This window comes from Talpa occidentalis, unplaced genomic scaffold (assembly GCF_014898055.3).
Source record: "Talpa occidentalis isolate TD23 unplaced genomic scaffold, MPIMG_talOcc4v2.1 talOcc4.7, whole genome shotgun sequence".
Lineage (NCBI taxonomy): Eukaryota > Metazoa > Chordata > Mammalia > Eulipotyphla > Talpidae > Talpa > Talpa occidentalis.
In genome coordinates, this window is record NW_023605083.1 from 119,891,935 (window position 1) to 119,913,261 (window position 21,327).

The 21,327-nt window shown below is 57.6% G+C and overlaps 2 protein-coding genes and 1 long non-coding RNA gene across 3 annotated transcripts; all 3 read right to left on the minus strand.

The window, feature by feature from the left end:
- Positions 1-1,456: 1,456 nt before the first annotated feature.
- LOC119232120 (keratin, type I cytoskeletal 13-like) lies at positions 1,457-5,866 on the minus strand. Its single transcript, XM_037494038.2, has 8 exons — positions 4,984-5,866; positions 3,806-3,888; positions 3,462-3,618; positions 3,111-3,272; positions 2,895-3,020; positions 2,588-2,808; positions 1,934-1,962; positions 1,457-1,622 (listed from the first exon to the last, which is right to left on the minus strand). Exons 1-8 carry the CDS (start codon positions 5,785-5,787, stop codon positions 1,570-1,572), a joined length of 1,635 nt encoding a protein of 544 aa, XP_037349935.2. The 5' UTR covers positions 5,788-5,866; the 3' UTR covers positions 1,457-1,569.
- Positions 5,867-5,938: 72 nt separating this feature from the next.
- Positions 5,939-11,924, minus strand: LOC129144867 (uncharacterized). The gene is made up of 3 exons (XR_008549632.1): positions 11,792-11,924; positions 6,549-6,652; positions 5,939-6,063 (listed from the first exon to the last, which is right to left on the minus strand). It is a non-coding gene; the product is annotated as an uncharacterized LOC129144867 (long non-coding RNA).
- Positions 11,925-12,277: 353 nt separating this feature from the next.
- LOC119232121 (keratin, type I cytoskeletal 15) lies at positions 12,278-16,277 on the minus strand. Its single transcript, XM_037494039.2, has 8 exons — positions 15,733-16,277; positions 14,895-14,977; positions 14,617-14,773; positions 13,995-14,156; positions 13,775-13,900; positions 13,390-13,610; positions 12,927-12,952; positions 12,278-12,435 (listed from the first exon to the last, which is right to left on the minus strand). Exons 1-8 carry the CDS (start codon positions 16,249-16,251, stop codon positions 12,344-12,346), a joined length of 1,386 nt encoding a protein of 461 aa, XP_037349936.1. The 5' UTR covers positions 16,252-16,277; the 3' UTR covers positions 12,278-12,343.
- Between the last annotated feature and the right edge of the window lie 5,050 nt (positions 16,278-21,327).

Here is a 21,327-nt window from a genome sequence, read left to right on the forward strand (position 1 = left end):
CTCTAAGGCCCAGCACCGTGCCTGGTACACAGCCGGCTCTTGGGGAGCAGCTGCTGATGAAAGAGTCGCCAAGAAAGTCAAAGGGCTGGGGCAGGGAGGGCCTGTGCCATTCCTGAGCGCCTAGCTCATCTGTGGGGTGACAGCCCTGCTGGGTGGGGTGGGGTCCAGGAAGAGAGGGGAGCAGACATCTTTCTTTTGGCTTATCCAGCTGGGTGGGCCATGTCTGGGGGCCCCTATGGGACCAAGTCAACCACCTGGAACCCACAAACAGGCTGGGGTGGAGGAAGAAGAGAAAGGCAGTGGTGAGAGGGATAAACTACACGGGCGCTGGGTGGGAGCAGAGGAAGAAGGAAGAGGAAGGCGAAGTGGAGCTGCCATCCCTGTGGCAAACCCGGTGACAAAGTCAGAGGGCATCTGACAGGCATTCCCAGTTCAGCCACTCACCTCTCCCTTCAACAAGCTTTGGCTGAGGCCCAGGGAGCATAGGCTGCTCCCCAGGTGGAAAGACATGGCCGCGCCCCCTCAGAGCTCCCAGTATAAGCCGGAGCAGCAGACACCCCACTCTGTTGGGGGAGGAAGGGGGCCTTGCTGGAGGGTGGGGCTTGGGAGTCTTCATGTTGGTCACTGTGGCCATGGACATGTCCCAGGTAGCCCGGGGGAGGAGGAAGAGAGAAGAGAAGATGCTACACTAGGTCCAGACGCGTCTGCAGCGAGCCAGCAAGGGCGGCTGCAAGTCTGAGCTGGGACATGGGGGGTGAGGGGGCGCAGGGCACAGAGGGGGAGCAGGGAGGAAGGGCAGCATGGGCTGAGGTCACCCAGAGCCATGTGCTGGCTTGCTGATTGGTTTGGGGAGGCAGGGCCATGGAGCTAGACAGGGCTGGGGTCAGTGGGGTCGGGGTGGGGAGCTGTGACTCTGGACATGCAGCATTTTGAAAGGAAGTTGGGAAGGAAACAGGGAGGTGGCAGGTTGGAGCGGGAGTAACTGTCCAGGACTTCCTTCTCCCCAGATCAGCCCTGCCCCACCCCCTGCAGCCTGCCCCAGAGCCTTCTGCCTCTCCAGCCTCTCCCCTCCAACCCCATTGCTGCCTCATGACCTGAACTCGGAGGGGGCTGCCCTGGCTCCCGACCCCGCTTGTCCCGGGTTTGCCCCACATGTCCTTGTTTGCAGGACACTATCACATGAGCCACCTGTGCGCAGGTAAGCAGCCCATGAACCTGGTGGCTTCCCAGCTGGAGGTGCCTTGTGGGAGTGAGCTGCTCGGCCCACTGCACCCCTCCTGTGCTGATAGGTGCCACCCTCAAAAACCAGGCCAGAATCAAGAATATGTTTGCAAAACAGCAGGAAACTTTATTGAATTATCTTTTTTTTTTTTTGGTAGAGAAGCTGAGAGATCAGAGTAGCCAGGTCAGAGAGAAGAGGAGCAGACCCGAGAGGAGAGCGTGAGGGCCCTCCCTCAGGAGGATGGCGGGGACCCTGCTGCTGAGGCCCACAGACCCGCCTCCCTCCTGCAGGGAACGTCTGCTGTCTCCTCTGGGGGCCGCAGAGAGAGGGAGGCACGCCAGGCAGACTTAAGTCCTACGGAGGGTTTCGGAGGGGCGACGGGTGGTTCCACCAGCGTTTCCTGGAAAATGAAGAGGCAAAAGAGGCTAAGGCTGGAGAAGACCCTCAGGTCTAGCCAAGCGCCCCCTCCTGCAAGTGGGCCCTGAGCCCCCTCATTGGTGAGGGGGAGGGTTAGGTGATGGCAGTCCCATGTCAGTGTCCTCAAAGGTGGCTCTGTCCAAGACAGCCTGACAATGCTCGGCGGGGCTATCTGTTTTGCAAGGAAAATGACCACTTCCACTCCAGCTCCCTCCCTCCCTACACTCAGGGGCCCAGCACTGCCTGCCCACACCCACACCACCCCCCAATCCCAGGGGGGCGTTGTTTACTTACCTCCGGTGGCAGAGGTGAAGCCTGTCATCCTAGGGGAAGAGAGGCAGCCGTGAGCAGAAGGTGTCTACCTGCCCTTGGGAGGAGCCCCCCTAATAATTATTCAGGGTCCCTGAGTTGGGTATTTTTTTTAACTGTGCAACAAGTTTCAGGGGTGGCAGCAGCAGCAAGTACTTGCCATGCCTGTCTGTCTGTGTGTCTGTGTGTTTATAAGGCCTCAGAGGAGATGTAGCTACCCCAAGGTTCAGATTCATCTGCCAGAAGTTTTGTCCTCCCCCCGGGTTCACTCAGCATCACCCCTACCCCAGGCCTCCCTAAGCTCACAAGGACGACCTGGTCCCCACAATGGTCTGAAGATGATTTGATCACCATTTTAATGGCTTGACTTGTCTGAATCCAAGCTATAATGCCCCATTAGAAGCTGGTCTCTCCACTGCCCCTATGCCTGCCGGTCTAATCCAGAGCCTGAATTAGAAAGGTTAAAGGGGTTGACCCTGCAGCCTGCTGAGGAAATGCTCTACCATCTGATTCAAAGGACAGAAGAGGCCCGGCCTCCCCCGCTGGAGGCCCCGCGATCAACCTCCGAAGGCCCTTCCTGCTCTGGCATCCCAGGACCCACAGCCGCTTTTCCCAAGAGCGAGACCGGAGAGGACCTACTTGGAGTCCTGGGCCTCCAGCAGGCTGCGGTAGGTGGCGATCTCCTGCTCCAGCCGGCTCTTGATGTCCAGCAGCATCTTGTACTGCTGGTTCTGACACTCCATCTCGCTGCGGAGATCGCTCAGCTGGGCCTCCATGCTGCTGATGAGCCCCTGGATCTGCTGCAGCTGCAGGGCGTAGCGGCACTCCGTCTCGGCCAGCGAGCTCTCCAGGCCGGCTTTCTGGTGGGGCAACAGAGAAGTCAGGGGAGCCGAGCCAGAGGGATGCTGAGCAATGGAGGCCTCAGGGCAGGGGACCACAGGTGTACCATGCTAAGCTGGGACTGCAGCTCAATCTCCAGGCCTTGGAGTGTGCGTCTGAGCTCTGTGATCTCTGTCTTGCTGGACTGGATCATCTCTGTGCTGGAGGACACCTCCTTGTTCAGCTCTGCGGTCTGAAATTCAAGCAGGAAGAGGGTAATGGAGGAACCCAGCTTAAAGACCCTGGTACCCCCTGACTACAAAGGGTAAGAGGGTTAGGGTACCTTCTTGTGGAACCATTCCTCAGCATCCCGCCGGTTCTTCTCCGCCATGGCCTCGTACTGTTCCCTCATCTCCGCCAGCACGCGGGTCAGGTCAATGCCAGGGGTAGCGTCCATCTCCACGTTGACCTGGCCTACCATCTGGTTGCTGAACTCCTTCATCTCCTATGGGGACAGCAAAGGAGATGTATGAGGCAGCTCCTCCACACCCCCTTCTTGGCTCTGATTGCTACCAGAATATTCTGGAAAACTTCCAGTTCCCATAGAAGACGGGGCTAAGTTCAGCTGCAGTAGTGGGCTCCCTTTTCTCCATGGAGATGATTCCACCATGGCAGATCCATGCTCCCCTCTCACCTCCTCATGGTTCTTCTTCATGTAGGCCAGCTCCTCGTTCAGGCTCTCGATCTGCATCTCCAGGTCAGTCTTGGACAGGGTCAGCTCGTCCAGCACCCGGCGCAGGCCGTTGATGTCGGCCTCCACGCACTGGCGCAGGGACAGCTCATTTTCATACCTAAAGAAAATTTTTTTAATTAAGAAAGCAACATAGACACCTTGTGAGGCACCCTCCCAGTCCTTGCACTGGACTCTGCTACTTCCCCAAGCCCTTGGTGCAGGGATGCTCCAGTTTCATTACTCAGATGTGCATTTGTCTGAAATAAGAGATCGCTGGGGAAAGGGAATGAGGGAAACAAACTCACTTGAGCCTGAAGTCATCTGCAGCCAGCCTGGCGTTGTCGATCTCCAGGAGGACCCTGTTATTGTCAATGGTGGCTGCCAGGATCTGCAAAAGACGGAAGGTGATTTCTGGAGGGTCCGTGAACTTGGAGGGGAGAACTGGAATCACTGTCCAAGTGGCACAGTGTGTCTGGGCCACACTTTCTCTTCTGTAAATTGAGGGCATCGAGGCCCAGCTGAGCGAGCTCCATGGCGAGGTGGGTGTCAGAACAACACAAGGTGCTGCTGGATCATTTGTTCTGTCACTCTAACCTGTTACAGCCAGTCGTGAGAGGAGCAGGAAGCACATTTCCAGGGGTAAGACCCCACCAGGATGCTCTTTGGTTAATCGTGTCTTAGATTGTAAGCTTTCTGGGCCACTGTCATGAAGGGCTTCCTGGTAAGGGCACAGGGAGTCTCCACATAGTTCATGACTGCACAGAGCTGCCATCCCAGCAGAGCAGAGTGGGGGGGTGAGGGGTTGACAAGTATTCCATCCACTTGAATTCCTTTGTCTAAACTTTTATATTCCAAAGCATTTCAAATCCCCCCCACGCAGCTGGGACATAGCCCAGGCAAGCGCATTTCTGTCCCAACGAGCTGGTGTGACAACAAGCTGCCCCTGGCCTTCACGGCATGATGGACGGGCCTTGACAGAGCATTCTTGGCTTAGCGCTGGCTGTGCCTCTGCCTGGTCTCTCAACATGCTTGCAGCCAACCGAGGATAAGCTTAAGTGGGGCCCCTGTCAAAAAACTATATATATTTCCCAGGCCAGTGAAGGAACATGTAATCCCTTTCTCTGTTGATTTTGGCCATTCTTAGTAGCTTTTAAGAACTAATGTGGTTTCCAAATAACTCAGCAGGTTAGGACTACAGAGATCAAGTCATCAATCACATAACTGTTTGGAAAGCAGTGAAAAAAACTGTGACACGAGTAATAAGAACAATAAAAATGAATAATGGGAGAAAAGGCATGTGGGGAGTTGGGCATGAAAAAGCCCATCAGGAGTTGAGAAACTTGGTAGCAAGGCTAGAATTTTCCCCACGAAGGAAGGGTGAGCATGCCACCCACACTGCACCACTGGGCCCCAGGATTCTGCCCCTGGCCCTCGTGGCTCTGCCCACACAGCAAAGCTCGCCTCCTCCACGCCCAGGGCTCACCTTGTCCCGGAGCTCCTCGATGGTCTTGTAGTAGTGGCTATAGTCGTGCTCCGGACTGGACGGGCTCTGCTTCTGGTACCAGTCCCGGATCTTCACCTCCAGCTCTGTGTTGGCCGCCTCCAGGGCGCGCACCTTGTCCAGGTAGGAGGCCAGGCGGTCGTTGAGGTTCTGCATGGTGATCTTCTCGTTGCCAGAGAGGAGGCCACCATCGTCACCGAAGCCGCCACCGAAGCCACCGCCGAAGCCACCGCCGAAGCCACCTCCAAAGCCGCCTCCAACACAACCTCCAGCGCCACCAAAGCCAGACCCTCCACCAAAGCCGCAGCTCATGCCGCCCCCGTAGCCCCCAGCTGATCCTCCAGACACAAACCGGGTGGAACAGCTGGAGACAGTGCGACCTCCTCCCAGCTGGCAGGAGCCACCCCCGAAACCACCTCCGTAGCTGGCAGAGGAGCTCTGCAGACGGCAACTCATGGTGAGGGCAAGATGGAGAGCAGGTGAGGACAGGAGCTGGGTTTGGCCTGGGCCTAGATTGGTGGCTCTTCCCCGAAGTGGAGGCCTTTTATACACCCTCCACGGGGGTGGGACCGTCTCCCAGTCTCCCCTCCTCCCTTCCCCACCCTCCGATTGCTGCCAGCTGCACCTAGTTTCCCATCGCCCGCTACCTCTGCTGTCCCGGGTGGGTTGTGCCTTGGGGGAGAAGTGGCTTTTTTTTAATCCTAACAAAAGGGATGATTCAGAGGGAGCCCTGTTCTGCTGGAGACTACCCTTTTGACACTTGAATTCTCTTTCACCTCTCCACATTGGGAGCACTCCCACAGCTGTCAGCCCCACCCCATGTCAGAACGGGTGCTGTGCTGCCGGGTTCCACCGCGGTGCTGCCCGCGATGAGGGCAGGGGCACTGCAGAGCGGCCCGGGCCATGCGAGGACCCCGCAGCCTCAGCCTCCCCCCTTTCCAGTTCTAGAACTTGACTGGGTGTCTGAATCCTGAGCACTTCCTCTACTCCAGTGCTCCCGGAGACGCTGGTGACAAACTTATCTTGGTCCTTGTTAAAGCTGAGGGGGGAATGGCTTCAAGGCTGTGGGATAAAATCACAGTGAAGAGGGACCTTAGGGACCACCCAACACTGCGGGAGTCGCTGAGGCATCGAAAGAAGAAAGCTCCATTGAGCCCCTTGTACCTCTTCTCAGTCAGTTACTCACACCCGGGCCCCTAAATAACCACCATCCAACCTGGGCCACATCAGATCAATTCAGAGCTCTCAGCCCCCAGCTCTTCTGGTCCCCAGGGGACATTTGACACTGTCTGGAGACATTGGGAGATACTACTGGTATCTAGAGGCTGAAGACCAGGGTGCTGTGGGACAACCTTCCATGCACAGCCCAGCTCCCATAGCAAGGAATTCTCCAGCCCAAGATGTGGACAGTGTCGAGGCTGAGCAGCCTGGATCCCCTGGCCCCCGCTTACTGTGATGAAAAGAGTTTGCTGACTGCATTTCACCAGCTGCCTTAGGGGCATAGCTGAACCCCAAGTCCTTCTAGCCCCCCAAACCCATGAACCCACCTCAGCTTCTGTGTGTTGGATCAAGTGGCCTGTGGGAGGATGTGGCCAGGGTCTCTGCCCAGGGGCCACTCGGCAATCCTGCTGGGGAGGCATCCCCACTTGGGCTGGAAGAAAATGGACTTGAGGTGGCCTCCCATAACCCAGGAAGGAAGAAGTTTCCCAGACCAAGAATGAAGATTCCTGGCCTTGGGCTGCTTCCCATTCCCCATGGGGCCCAGGATTGCTGTGAACAGACTCTCAGAGCAGCCTTCTGGCCCAAAGCTGCCAGGAGAGCTGGGGAGGACATGGGCAGGGGTCGAAATGGGGTAGCACAGGTCTGAGGTGACCTGGAAACCCCTACACTGACTCAGCAAGGCCGAACAGAGGGTGTGAGTCAGAGCTTTCCGTCCTTTGTTTCCCTGGCCCATCTCATCTCCATGTCAGCACCAGGGAGAGAGCCAGGGCGTGCTGCTGCAGGGTGCTCAGAGACCATGGCGAGGCCAGGGCTGCAGGCTGACCCCTGGACAGCCCGGCCCTCCTGGCCCAAACTGATGGCTCAGCTCTCTCGCTCGCTCTGAAAAAGCATGATTCAGCCCAAAGCAGGAGCTCTCTCTCAGTGGAGGATCAGAGCTGACAAGAAGGTGATTAGTGGAACCTGCCAGGCCTGGAGTGACGAGCCTCCCAGGGCTGATGAGCAGGTTCGGCCAACGCCTCTGAAGGGAACAATACGATCCTCCAAAGCCCTGGTAGTGCAAACACGGGGTGGCGGCCAGTGCCTCCCCTGGCCAGGCCAGGACCCCTCCCTTGCCCCCTGCTCCTGAGCAAAGACAGGAGCCTTGACCCAGGGAGGTCTTCCTCTGCCCCACGGAGAACCCCACAGACTGTGGGCGGGGGACACACACCAGACAGAGACCCACGGGGGGATCCATTTCCCCGCCCCCCCAAAACCCGTCCTCGTGGGGCAGAACAGGCTGTGGGCTGAGGCACTGCTCACTTGTCTTCATTTTCTGGCAAAAACTGTTTTCTCCCCATTTCCAGGGAAGAGAAGGGAACCTCGATGCCTTCACGAACACCCCACCATGAGGCCCTGCCTGGCACATCGCCATCGGCAAACAGTGTGAGAAGGGTTTCATTGCCCCATTTTATACCTGCAGCAGCTGAGGTGCAGGGAGGCAGCTGAGGTGCAGGGAGGCCAGAGCGCCTGCCCATGGTCACCACAGGGCCTGGCCTTCCACACCACAGCTGGGGGTCTTGAACCAGCTAGCACGTCTTGAACACCAGCTTGAACACCAGCTAGCACGTCTTGAACACTCTGCACATGTGACGTCCTCTGGTCCTGGAAACACTCCTACTATTTTCCTAAGCCCTTTATTCAAATGAGGAAACTGAGGCCCAAAGAGGGTCAATGCATGGCCTCAACTTGATTGTGTCAGAGCCAAGATTCAAACCTCAGGCTCCCGGCCTGCACCCTGAGCCACTCCCTAGGAAATTCTTTCCAGGCCGGGGTCAGCAAGGGTGTCCGCCTTCTTCTCTGTTCCCAGGGCCCATCACCCAAGGCCCTGCCAGCGGCTGGCCCTGCTAGGCTAGGCCTATGCAACCATGGTCTGGTGGGCCAGCCTCTCTGCTGGTGTTCCTGATGTGAACTCCAGAGCTCAGGCGCCAGGGTACTCATTCAGCACAGAATGTCAGAGTCAGAAGTCATTGCAAGGAGCCTTCCCATCCACCCCTCTCATTTCCCAGGTGGGGAACCTGAGTCCTCAATAGTCAAGACCTGGGGCAGTGGGAAACAGGAGAAATGCGTGAATCCCCGACTCTGACTCCACATGGCCTTTTTTTTTTTTTTTAAAGACTTATGTATTTATACAAGCACTGGGTACAGTCAGAAGCGCGGGAGGATGAGAGAATTCACCAGAGCCAGAGCGGGGAGCAGAGCAGGCAGAAGGACCGAAGTACACTGCTGAGGGGAGCAGCGGGCGGCAGGAGAGGTCTGCGCGCCATGTGGGACCCTCCTCCGGTGGCCGGGGAGCAGCCGGGGATGGAACCGGCGCTGCAGAGGCTGCCGGCAGCTTCGCAACCCAGCGCTCAACCGCTGCGCCACCGGGGAGGCCCTCCACATGGCCTTAATAAGCTTCTGCCAGCAGTGTCTTCGGGTGTCTCTGCTTCTCAAAGATTTGTCCACAGTCACCAGATTGTTCATCTGCAGAACTGGGGCTTAGATCCTGTCCCCCAGTTCCTAATCTGGGAGTCCTTAATTGGATCTTGGACCAGGCTCCTCCCTTCTTTTCCTCCCTGAACCACAAGGGACCTGGTTCCCAGTAGAGCTGAGCCAGCTCCGAAGGGTCCCCTGCAGGGCAGGGCCCTTTCCTGAAAGGCAGACCCAGGCCCCGGGCAGCCCCACTACACTCTGAGACACCTGCACAAGTGTCAGGAACCTTCTTCAGACCAGCCCCAATGCCTGATCCTGCAGCCCACTTTCCTGAAATCCCTTTTATACCACCAGGCCTCCCGGACACCCAGCAAGGGCAGCGAAGACTTTAAGTCGGATGGACTTTAGTGTCAACCCTTCCTCTGCCAGCCACTAGCTGCGTGACCTCAGGAAAGTTGCTCGACCTCTCAGGCCTCAGGGGCCACAACTATACAACAAGCATTAGGTGAGTGAGTGGGTGTTTGCGAAGCACCTGACACACAAGAGCCCTGGCAGGCGGAAGGCCGCTCTCACTTCCTGCTGCAACAGGGAAGTCGTGGTTCTCGGGTGACCTGTCGAGAATTCTCCCGGCCTCATCCTACGTCAGCACGTGGCTCTGCCTCCCTCCTTGGCCCCCACAGCCAGGCTGTGCCCACACCAAACGCAAGTCATGGTCGCTGGCTTTCTATCTCATTCCCCCCACACAGCTTTCCCTCCTCTGGGGCCAGGGCCTCTGCAGTCCTCCTGTGGAGGAGGGAGATTTCCTGTCAACGACTAGGAAGATGTTTCAGGGGCTCTTCGCCTGCTGGCTCTAGGGGGGAAGGAAGGACAAACAGAAATGAATGCAGTGAGGTCATCCCCGTTCCATGAGCTGCAAATCTCATGGAAGAAGCTGCCAGCTCCTTTTTTCCCCTGCGCTGCCAGCTGCCCATGAGGGACAGGTGACCACAATGTATGTCAAGATCCTAGTGAGTGTCCGATGCTGTGTCTAGGGCAGGAACAAGCAAAGAACAAGCAAGTTCGACAAGTATTTAGCACACTGTCTCAGCAGCGCTCGGAGCCAACGCAGCCCTGCTGTCCTGGGCATGGCAGTCAGGGCCCCCTCTGCAATCCCAGGTTTCAGATCAACTCATGGGACCTTTGGAGATTATGTGGTTAAGCCAGACTCCTCAGTTGAAAGACATGGAAACGGAAACCCAAGAATGACATGAGCCAGCCAAAGTCCTCGGGGAATGGTGACCAGCATGCCTGGTGCCTGCCATGGGGAGTCCAGCCAAAGCAGTGACTGCCCAAGGCCCTAGTCTCTGGTCCCAAACTGCTCCTCTGTAGGGAGAAGCCAGTGCCTGCCTCCTGATTGGCTGGAAACCAAGCATGACCTCAGCCCGAGGGCATGTAGCAGGAGGGGCCATCTCTGCCCAAGACTACTTAAGGGCTCAGGTGGGGTTGCTGTAGCTCAGGCACCCATCTGGGGCCAGGCAGGGGCCAGGACTCAGCAGGGACCTCTCTGACAGTCGCTGCAGGAGGACAGAAGCATCCCTTGCCCCCAGCTTGGGGTGTGGCCCTAAGAGAAGGCACGCAGGCCGAGCACCTTGCCTCTCTGCACCGGTCTCAGGAGGGGATCAGGATGTCCCAGGATGCCAGGGACCTGGTGCTGGTGCTTTAGACTTTGGAGCTCAAAGTGCGCTATTGGAGACCAAGGTCAAATGTAAGGACAATGATTCTAACCGAAATGACTGTATGACTCTTAACAGGCTGCCCACAGAGGTTAAGAAATGGGTTTCAGATTAGCACACCCTCTGAAGAAAGGAGTTACCAGTCTCCTTCACCCCTATGATGTCAAGGGTTTGGAATTAGAGACAGGCTCCAGTTTCACCATGGCCTAGCTGGTGACCTCAATGAAGGTACTGGACTTCCCTGGCCTCAGTTTCCTCTTCCAAACACTGCCGCTGAAGGCTGCCCCACCCTTATAAAGCTGAGCGTCCTGCGCAGGGCCCGGTCTGTTATACACACTTAAATTTGGCTTCCTTCCTCCTGGGGAAATCTGGCCTCAAAGTGGGTACTCAGGGGACACATTCTAGATTAAATCTCCCCCAGAAAGAACAGGCACTACCTCTAACCAGGGCTACCGGGCAAGGAGGAACATGCAGCGCAGTCCATGGGGAGCTCTTAGGGGGCTTGGCCCTCCCACAAATAATTTTATGCTAGAACAGAGGCACTTCCAGCCTTGTCATCAGGGCTAAGAAACCTGTTCTCCTTACCCCCACCCCATCCCTACCCCAGTGCCTGAGCCAGCCCAGCTGGGGCACCTTGAGTACTCTACTTCCTCCTTCCCTGCCCTCTGGCTGGGCCTCTGAAACCCAGAAGAACCAGCCCTGGGCCAGAGGCAATGACCAGCCGGGCTGCTGCTGTAATGAGCCCAAGAGGGACAGGGAGCTGGAGGGGCTGGTGTTGCTTTGGACTGAAGTTTGGGGAAACCAGGGAGGGCTTCTTGGGGCTGATATCTTCCCCTCTGGGCACATTAAATGTCTTTGTGGGGAGGAGATCAAGGCCTGGGGTGGGGGGTGACAGGGGAACCAGTGCGGGGGGAGGGTGGGCAGAGATAGAAGCTGGTTCAGCCATGCTGGATGTCAGGACGTCAGGGGTGCTGGGCTGGAAAGGAGGGGAGGCTCCAGGGGCACCTGTGATGAGGTCCAGAAGCAGGAAAGGTTCTAGCAGTGAGCTGTGAAGGGTTAGCCTGGGGTCATGGAACAAACCCCCCTGGTTGTGGAACAGTATAAAGGGGGGCAGTCATCCACCCTGCTGCTTAGCCTCCAGCCATGAACCGCCAGGCAAGTCACTCATCCCCGTGACTTCCTCATCTCTAAGATGAGAATCATAACCCCTGACCACCCACAGCTGTGAGCGTTAAATGAGACCCGCAGGAGGGCGTGCCCAGAGCAGTGCCCAGCAAACAATGGCGAGTGGACACAGAGCACACAGCCAGTCACTCAGCAAATAATGAGTCAATGTGTCAAGTTCTGTGCCAAGTGCACTAAACCGCACTGAGGACACCCCATCTCCTGCTACCATGACCACTCACGGGATGAGCCAGAAGAGCAAGACACCCCAGCAGCCTGGGTTTGTCCCAGAAGCGCAGGCACCCCAAGGAATGAATTGTGACAGTTCCCGAAAGAAGCTGAAGTCGGAGGAAATGCCAGCATGCGGACCCTGGGCCTTCTCAAAGGCCCCCAAAGTGAAAAACTACACATACTGCCAAGAGGTATTTGCAAATGAAAAGCGATTCTTTATTGCATCAACAGACACAGCACAAATGAGCTTATTACACAATACAGCTGCCTCTTGCACCTCCCTGCCCAGAGGTAGGGAGAGCTGAGGGGGAGAAGGAGGGAGAGCTGGGGCCAGGGGAGGGAGAGAAAACTAAAGGGGATAGGAGGGCTGCTAGGAGAAGGGGGACGGGGTGGGGGGGGAGCTGGAGGAGGTAGGGAGACCATGCAAATCACCAAGCAGCTGAGGAGGGACCCCCTTGAGCTGGACCCTCTGAAGGCAGGGATTGGAGTTTGCCGTTCCGGCCCTCTGGCCAGTCCCCTGCCAGCCGGGCGAGGGGGCTGAGGGAGGCGCCCCCGCCGGGCACTCAGATCTCTCTCTTACGGGAAGAAACCACCTTCCCATCCATCGACTCCTCCACGTTGATGCGGATTTTGCCACCACCACCTCCCAGGGAGGCTGTAGAAAGAAGGGGCGAGCTTTAGAATGGGGGTTCTCCCTGCCCGCCCTCCCTCCCAAAGTGGACAAGACCTTGGCTGAGCCCCAAGAGAGCTGGAGGGCACCCCTTCAATGGCCACTGGGCAATCGTTCAAGACTGCCAGGAGCCCCAGGGTTGAATCACTCATCAAAGTGACGGGCCCCCGGAGCGAGAAATGATATCAGGGCATTTAAGGCGCACGTGAGCAGGGAGTGGTCCTGGGCATTTTATCAGACGCGCATGCAGGTGGGGCCTGGGCAGCTATGCCCTGGACAAGGCTGCTCAGCCTGGGAGGTTCTCAAGAGTCTTCAATCCCTGTCCTCCTGGAGCTGGCAGATGACCCCGCCGGGGGAGAAGTGTCAACTGATGGCTGTGATGCCCCCCTTCTGGAGTGCTGGGCCTTTCTCCTTGCTCCCATTCTTAGGGAGACAGTGGCTTCCCACCCCACATGGGACAAGTTAAGCCTTCTTGCCTTCTCGGGCACCAATGCCAGCCATCCTGCAAGAGAGAGGGAAACAGATGTTAGCAAAGGGCACAAGCTTGGATCTCCCTAAGGGTGGCCCCTGGACAGCTCAGCAGTGCCCCCCAGCGCCCCCTCACCACCACCACCCCGACCTGACTTCTCTAGAGACTGGGGTGGCCTGAGGGCTCACCCGCACCTGCCCCACGCCTGCCCTCAAGTAGAAGGTTCTGATCTACAATAACACTCCAGGTGCCTCATGCAAGGAATGGAACCAGCACTAACCCAACCGCAATCATTTATAGAAGACACACAGGTCCAGAGGGAGGTGACATGAGCTGCCCAAAGGGACAGCGAAAGAACGAGGCTCAGGGGCCAAAACACCCCACTCGGCGCTCTTTTCCCTGGCACTACTGTTCCATTAAGGTGACTCCCCCCCAGCCTCCTCAGCCTCTGCTCCTGCACCCTGCCCCACCTGGAGTCCTGGCCCTCCAGCAGGCTGCGGTAGGTGGCGATCTCCTGCTCCAGCCGGGTCTTGATGTCCAGCAGCATCTTGTACTCCTGGTTCTGACACTCCATCTCGCTGCGGAGCTCACTCAGCTGGGCCTCGATGCTGCTGATGAGCCCCTGGATCTGCTGCAGCTGCGTGGCGTAGCGGCACTCCGTCTCGGCCAGCGAGCTCTCCAGGCCGGCTTTCTGGTGGGGCAACAGGTCGACAGGCACCAGATCAGCTAAAAAGGAAACCCTGAGGGCAGGGGGAGAGGGGCCCATGGAGTGCCGGGAACCCTGGAGGAGACTTGGAAATTCCCCAGGCTTAAGCAGGGTGGGAAAGGCTGGGTGGAGCGTGGGCGGGGCCGTACCATGCTGAGTTGGGACTGCAGCTCGATCTCCAGACCCTGCATGGTGCGTCTCAGGTCTGTGATCTCCGACTTGCTGGTCTGGATCATCTCTGTGCTGGAGGCCACCTCCTTGTTCAGCTCCTCCGTCTGGAAGTCACACACGTGAGAAATGAGTCCCCTGGGGCTCCTGGGAGAGGGGCTTGGGGGGAGGGTTGGGGGGATGGTAGGAGGGCAGGTCCACCTTGCTGAAGAACCATTGCTCAGCATCCCGCCGGTTCTTCTCCGCCATGGCCTCGTACTGCTCCCTCATCTCCGCCAGCACGCGGGTCAGGTCCACGCCGGGGGCTGCGTCCATCTCCACGTTGACCTGGCCTGCCACTTGGCTGCTGAACTCCTTCATGTCCTGCCGGCGGGGGGCATTGAGAGACAGAGGTGGAGCAGAGAGTGAGAGTCTGGAGCCCACAGGCCGATCTGCCCCCTCCCCAATCCAAGCGTGACTGTCACTCTCCTCCAGACCCGCCCTAATTTCTGTTCCCACCAGATGCTTGACCACAGGGGCCCGCCCACTCTGAGGGGCTCTAGGCCAAGCCAAGAGAGGTAGCAGACCCTCGCGTGAGCTCATGAGCAAATCAGGACAGAGGTTCACAGAGGCCACTTGTCCTGCTTATGGATCATAGAGGAGGGTCTAGGTCACCAGAGGACAGTGCCCCATCCTCTCCATGGGGGCCCCCGTTTTGGTGAATGTGAGGCAGCAGAGGGGTAGGGAGGATGTTTCTGACCACTGAACCCTTTGACCAATTATAAGAAAGGTCAGTGGCTGCACTCTGCCTCCCCTAGCACCCCTAGCCCCTGGCCGGCCCCACCTCCTCATGGTTCTTCTTCAGGTAGGCCAGCTCCTCGTTCAGGCTCTCGATCTGCATCTCCAGGTCGGCTCTGGCCAGGGTCAGCTCGTCCAGCACCCGGCGCAGGCCGTTGGTGTCGGCCTCCACACTCTGGCGCAGGGCCAGCTCGTTCTCATACCTGGACGGGAGATGGAGCCCAAGGTGAGGGAGGGTGAGGGGTCCCCGCTGCTTGAGTAGGGGAGGCAGGGAAAGCCCAAGGATGGAGGGAATGTGGAAGGGGAGAGGGAGGCGGAACACACTTGAGTCTGAAGTCGTCCGCAGCCAGCCTGGCATTGTCGATCTCCAGGATGACCCGAGAGTTGTCAATGGTGGCCGCCAGGATCTGCAGGAGACGGGGTGGTGTCTAGAGGACCCATCCTTCTTCCTTCCCTGCTGCTCTCACCACCCTGAACCAGCGTCAGGTCCTCCACTGTCAATCACCCCTCTGCCAGCAGTGGGGTCTGTAGGATCCCGGGGCCAGAGTCCAGCCTCACCGTGTGTGCCCACCACTTGGTCTACCCACTCACACCCTCCAGGGCAAGAAAGACCAGGGAACCAGGGCTGCCTGGAATCCCCTGTGGGAATTGCCTGGGCAGGCAATTGAGTGGGCTCTGACAACAGCCCTCTCGAGCGCCCACCTCCCCAGGGCACAGCTGGTGGTCTGCATGCAGCCTTGGGTCTACAGAACCTTCCAGTCAGAGGAGGGCATTTTGTACCCAGACCTGCTGGTCCAGGTGAAAGAAGCTTGAGAGAATGGGTGGCAGAGCCCATAACAGTTCCAAGTCTTCTAAATGCCAATGATGCTTTTGGCACAAAGACATCCTCAGAAGGTGAAGCTGCACTCACAATTCTTGCAAAAGAACAAAGGAACACTTCTGGGGAGCCCTGTTGGTGTGTCTGATTGCCCCCTATATCAGCCCCCATGGGTGCTGACTCCAGAGTCACCCGACACCCACATCTGTACTCCAAGTCTGCCAAGCTTACACACCGACAGTCATTACCTGAGCAGGAAAGGCTTTCCTCGAGCAGCAGGACCAGTGCCCTAGAGATGCGTGCAGGGCCCAGCCACCTGCTCCCTGTCGGACGCCCAGGGCTCACCTTGTCCCGGAGCTCCTCGATGGTCTTGTAGTAGTGGCTGTAGTCGCGCTCCGGACTGGACGGGCTCTGCTTCTGGTACCAGTCACGGATCTTCACCTCCAGCTCCGTGTTGGCCTCCTCCAGGGCGCGCACCTTGTCCAGGTAGGAGGCCAGGCGGTCGTTGAGGTTCTGCATGGTGACTTTCTCGTTGCCAGAGAAGAGGCCGCCATCGCCACCGCCAAAGCCACCACCCACGCCACCACCAAAACCGCCTCCAAGGCCACCTCCAAAGCCACCTCCATAGCCACCCCCAAAGCCACTACCAGCCCCTCCACCGAAGCTGCAGCTCATGCCACCCCCATAGCCCCCTGAAGACCCTGAGGACACAAATCTAGCAGAAGAAGCTGAAATACTGCGGTTCCCACCACCCCCACAGAGACTGCCCCCACCAAAGCCACCTCCCCCAACTAGGAGGGAGCCCCCCCGGGTCGAGCCACCCCCAAAGGTGGAGGAAGAAGTCTGCAGAAACGTGGTGCTCATGGCCAGGCAGCTGTGGGTTCTCAGGGAGCACGGAGTCACTGGCAGAGGCTGGCGCACGGGACAGAAAGCGGAGCGCTATGCCTGTCACCCCTTGCCCGGGACTCTTTATATACCCCCTGGAAGGGGTTGTGAGACCGCGTCTCCTCCCCCAAAGTGAAGCCAACTCCTTCTGCGTTCCTGACAAACACATCTGCCGGCACACCTCCTCCAAGCGGCTGGTGTGGAGTTGTCTTTTCATTTTTTTTAATTGCAACAAAAGCAATGATTCAGAATGAATGGTGTTTTGCCCCTGGCCATGGTTTTAACACTTGGATTTCGGGTTCATCTCTGCACTCCAAGAGAAGGCGGAAGGCGGAGATTAGCAGGCAAGGAGCAAAGTCGCATCATGCTGCAACTTCCAGATGACTGCCTGCGCCACTAGCAGCTCAGGCCAACCCTGCCCTGGGCTCTGCTACCCCCTAGTCCGGGACCCTCGCCCCCAGGCCGCCAGCTCCAGCTCTTAGTTTGCGAAGCCACTCCCAGAGGCTGCTCTGTGTTGTCCCGCTCCCAGCCCCAGCATGTAAGCCTGCAGAGCTCAGGGGAACGGAGCCCCCTGGGGGTCTGTGGGCAGGGGCATCTGGGGACAGGCTAAGGACCAGAGCTGGGATTTTGAGTCAAGCTCCCGATGGGATGGCCAGAAGAGGCAGCATCTGCCACTGCCCAGATGCTGCAAACGGGCTCTGCTCCTCCCCGCAACCTCGCCTCCTGGCACACAGCCCTTCCGGCTTGTCCAGCCCCCGCCGCCCCCAGCCCCATGGCACTGGCACTCACAAAAGCCAGCAGGCTCCAGATTGACAAGGGGCGGACTGATCACCCTGCCAGCTGCCAACTGCACATGTCACTGAACCTCTCTTGCTCCTGGGACACGTTGGGGCAAACCTCTGCAGATAAGACAGGGGCATGTTCCAGGAAGCCCCTGCCTCCTCCAGGGAGAGGCATGTCGCTGCACCGCGGGGCCGGATTAACCCCCGTGTGTCCTATCAAGCGCTGAGAGGTTGGAGAGATCTGCGTGCCTGAGCATCTGGGGAGGGAGTGCACGGGGAGCCTGGCAGGCAGGCACGAAGATACCTGCGGAGACAAGGCAGCAAGTCCCATCCCAGGGAAGATGCTGAAGCCAGAGGCAGGAGTCCAATGCCCAGGAGCCCTTTCCTCTGCCAGCTCAGGGAACTCCTGTGGGCAGTGCCACTGACCAGTGTGGCCTGGCCCTCTGACCCTGCTCCGGGCTGCAGAGAGGACCAGAGGTGGGGGAGGTAAGTGAGACTGAGCTGGGACATCAGCAGGAAGACTCCAGGCCCAGGCCTGCCTGCGTTCAAATCCGGCCTCTGCCCATTGTTGCTTGACCGCTGGACCTGTTACCTTGAAGTCTCTGCATTCAGCTCTCCCAGGGAAGCCCTGAGGCCTGAGAGAGCTCCCATCCTGCCTCCTCCTGGCCCGCCATCTTCTGAGAAGCCTGAGAGTGGGGGCATATCCAGTACCTGGGACCGCGGGGACTAAGTACTTGCTGGTGAAAGTATCACTCTTGCATGCCCTCCCACAGCCAGGGCCTCTTGGGCGATGCAGGCCACTGTTATTATTACTATAATAACCGTCATCGCTGGTTCCACTGCACGCTTCACGGTTTACAAGGCACTTTCGTACCTGTTGCCTCTCCAATCCACACCACAGAGGATGATCCCCGCCCCTGTTTCAGAAGAAATGAAAATAAGGCTCAGAGGGTGGAAACAACTTGGGCAAAAGGGCACAGCTAGTAAGGGGCATCACCAGGACTCAAATGGATCCTCTGACACCCTCTCAAGCAGGGAAAAGGAAAAGTGTGCCCCCCCCAAGAACCCCAGTTTCCTGCATCTGAGTTCAGGGCTGTGGAGGGGACCAGTAGGCCTGGGTGTTTGGGAGTGGGCTGCTCCTCCCCAGCTCCGCAGCCAGCCTGCCTCTGAGTGCTGGGCCCAGACAGTGCGGTATTGTCTCCTGGGTGGGAGAATAGTGTCTATTCCTCCGAAAGAAAAATAATCAAAGTCAGATCAGCCATAGCTCATTAAAGCGTCTGCAGACATTACGGCCCCAGCAATTAACACGTGAACAATTACATGCCATCACCCTGGGGTGAGGGAGGACTGGACCCCAGCCAGCCCCTCTTCTCCGTCCTGACTCCTCTCCAGCAGCTGCTCAAGATGGCTCTCCTCCACTCTCAGGCCCATGCTGGGGTGGCAGCGCCCCCGCCACAAATCCCATGTTAGTCCAAACCTCAGTTAAGCTCAGTGTCAGGGTGGAGCCCAGGGCCTTCTCCTCAGCACCAGGTGGGCATGGCTGGGGGAGCACAGAGATCAGGCCCCAGACCAGGCTGCACCCCCAGCCCGGCCCCAGGCAGCCCGTCCAAAAGCTGTGCCAGTTTCTGTCCTTTGCCTGCTGCACAGCACCTTCCCGCCTTGGGAGGAAGCCAACAGCCCAGGGAAAGAGCCAGGGCTGGACTCCGCCTCTGCAGTGACTCAACCTCTCTGAGCCAGGCTGCGCTTCAAATTGGTCACGGTGGTGGCCAGGGGCTGGGGCGGGGGCGAATGCGAGCTGTTTCATAGATACAGAGTGTTACAGATGAGACTGATGAGCGTGGATGGGGGTGATGGCTGCACCATGCTGGAAATTTTTTAGTACCGCTGAACTAGAAACTTAAAAATGGTTAAGATGGTTATTGTGTATTGAAAAAAAAAAAGAAATTAGATCATTAGCATGCACTCTGTTGCGGGGCCCGCAGCGAACATTAGGTGGCGCAAGGATCAAGGGAGCTCCTGAAAGTTGGACTCCACCCTCCCCCCCTCCACCACCACCCCCAACTCCCCAGGGAGATGTTCACAACAGAGCACCTGCGGGGGACCTTTGAATTTCTCTTTTCTCACACATTGGAAATTTTGCTTCCTCTCTCTGAGCCTTCATTTACCAATCATGAAAATGGGAATAACTCCTGTCCAGTCTGACTCAGGGGACAAGGGGATGGAGCCAGATGACTGACAGGAAATGCTTTGCAAATTGGAGAGGTCTTGCTGACCAGCAGAGGCAGAAAGGTCCAGCCCCCAGGCCCCCAACCCCTTCCTGTCTTGCCTTCTCCCTTCCCAGGGGCTCTCCGGAGTACCCCTAGTTTTAGCTCCCAGACTGAAGCAGGAAAGTGTCCCTGCCCTTGTCTCCCCACCCTCCGCTCACACAAAGGCAGGCTTCATTCCAGACTCCCAGACCTGACCCAGTCACTTGCCCCACCCGTGGGCGCGGGCTGCCCCTCAGTCACATTCCAGGGGCCTCTAGGGCATGTGGAGAGTTTCAACTGTGACAACAGCAGCTTTAACAAGGGACAATGCCTCAGCACAGCCTAGGGGTGGCTGCCAGGTCTCTGGTCTCCTCGGAAGTTAACTGGGGGAGGGAGAGGACTGTGGGAACTGGAGGCCAGAGCAGAGCAGCTGGGAGGGTGGCCGAGGGGGTCCTGGCCCAGAGCAGCAGCAGGGAGAGAAGAAAGTTGGGTCTGGGGTCACGGGGCTGTGATTTGGAGCAAGGCCCACAGGAAAGTAGCAGAAAAAAAACCTCCTTTAGGATTAGCAAGGGGGAAAACAGGGCGCGGGCATCAGCATCAACCCTCCCCTATAAGACTTTCTTGGGGAACAGGAAGTGAGGGCTCCTCATATACCCCCTTCCTCGCAGGGGCAACTTCCTATCACACACAGATCCATGGGCTCTGGCATGCCCAGCACCTGAGACTCTCAGCTAGGGGGAAGTGGATCTTCTCCCTTACCTTTAATTGGCCTCAGTTCTTGGCAGTGGAGCATAAACCACAGGGCAGGAACATACCCACCCAAGGGCAGATTTGTACCAGGAAGCTGGGACTTGTGTTCCCCTGCTGCCCCAGGACTGGCCCCAAGCGGACCAGTGTGGGGGTCTATGCGGGAGGTCTGGGTCACAGCGGGGTCCCATTCTAGGCTCCGGGCCCAGGTATGAGGTGGTGGGCGTAAGGGCCGTAGTGGTGTGCCCAGGAATGGATGAATATGTTAGTGCATGCACACGAGGGCAGACACACACCGGCAGGCACACTTTCTCCAGTCCTGCTCCAAGGATGCCTGCCCCATTACATAGGCTCTGAACCCAAACCCCAGTTTCTCCTTCAGTTAGCTAAAGAAGAGTGTCCCAAGGAACTGCCCCAGGGGAGCTCAGCCCTGATGGTTCACAGAAAGCAGGACTGGGAGGTACTGAGGACCTGGCTCAAATAGTGTCAAAAGGAGACCAGGGGGCCTCCCCGGTAGCGCAGCGGTTGAGCACTGGGTTGTGAAGCTGCCCGCAACCTCTGTAGCGCCGGTTCGATACCCAGCTGCTCCCCGGCCACCGAGCGAGGGTCCCACATGGCGCGGACCTCTCCTGCTGCCCGCTGCTCCCCTCAGCAGTGTACTTCGGTCCTTCTGCCTGCTCTGCTCCCCGCTCTGGCTCTGGTGAATTCTCTCACCCTCCCGCGCTTCTGACTGTACCCAGCGCTTGTATAAACAAATAAATAAATAAATATTTTTTTAAAAAAAGAGACTAGGGTGTAGTCTGTTAAGAATCAGGAAACTTAGGTCCTCCCCGGCGGAGCAGCTGGTTGAGCGCAGCGCTGTGAAGCTGTCCACAGCCTCTGCAGCGTGGGTTCGATTCCCGGCTGGCCAGGGAGAAACCCACATGGCTTGGCAGACCTGTCCTGTCTCACCCGCTGCTCCCCTCAGCAGTATCTTTGGTCCATCTGCCTGTTCTGTTCCCGGCTCTCTCTGGTGAATTCTCTCACCCTCCTGCGCCTCTGACTATACCCCAGTTCTTGTATAAATAAATAAATCTTAAAAAAAAAAAAATGAAAAGTGAGAATGCAACATGGCAAAATGAAATATACACCTACATATATATAAATTTCAATATAAATTTGTTATATATTCAATTACTAAATGTATATTTAAAAAAAATCAGGAAACAGATTCTGGACCTTGATCTGTTATGTAGTGGCTGTGTGACCTTAAACACGTCACCTAACCTCTCTGAGCCTGT

Excerpts from the sequence above, each read along its gene's own strand:
- LOC119232120 (XM_037494038.2), bottom strand. The coding sequence starts at position 5,787 with ATGTGGAGAGGTGAAAGAGAATTCAAGTGTCAAAAGGGTAGTCTCCAG. Across the intron at positions 3,889-4,983 it reads TCGAGGAGCTCCGGGACAAG|ATCCTGGCAGCCACCATTGA; the intron begins GTGAGCCCTGGG and ends CGTCTTTTGCAG. Across the intron at positions 1,623-1,933 it reads CTTCACCTCTGCCACCGGAG|GAAACGCTGGTGGAACCACC; the intron begins GTAAGTAAACAA and ends TTCATTTTCCAG.
- LOC119232121 (XM_037494039.2), bottom strand. The coding sequence starts at position 16,251 with ATGAGCACCACGTTTCTGCAGACTTCTTCCTCCACCTTTGGGGGTGGC. Across the intron at positions 13,901-13,994 it reads AGCAATGGTTCTTCAGCAAG|ACGGAGGAGCTGAACAAGGA; the intron begins GTGGACCTGCCC and ends TGTGACTTCCAG. Across the intron at positions 13,611-13,774 it reads TGCAGTCCCAACTCAGCATG|AAAGCCGGCCTGGAGAGCTC; the intron begins GTACGGCCCCGC and ends TTGCCCCACCAG.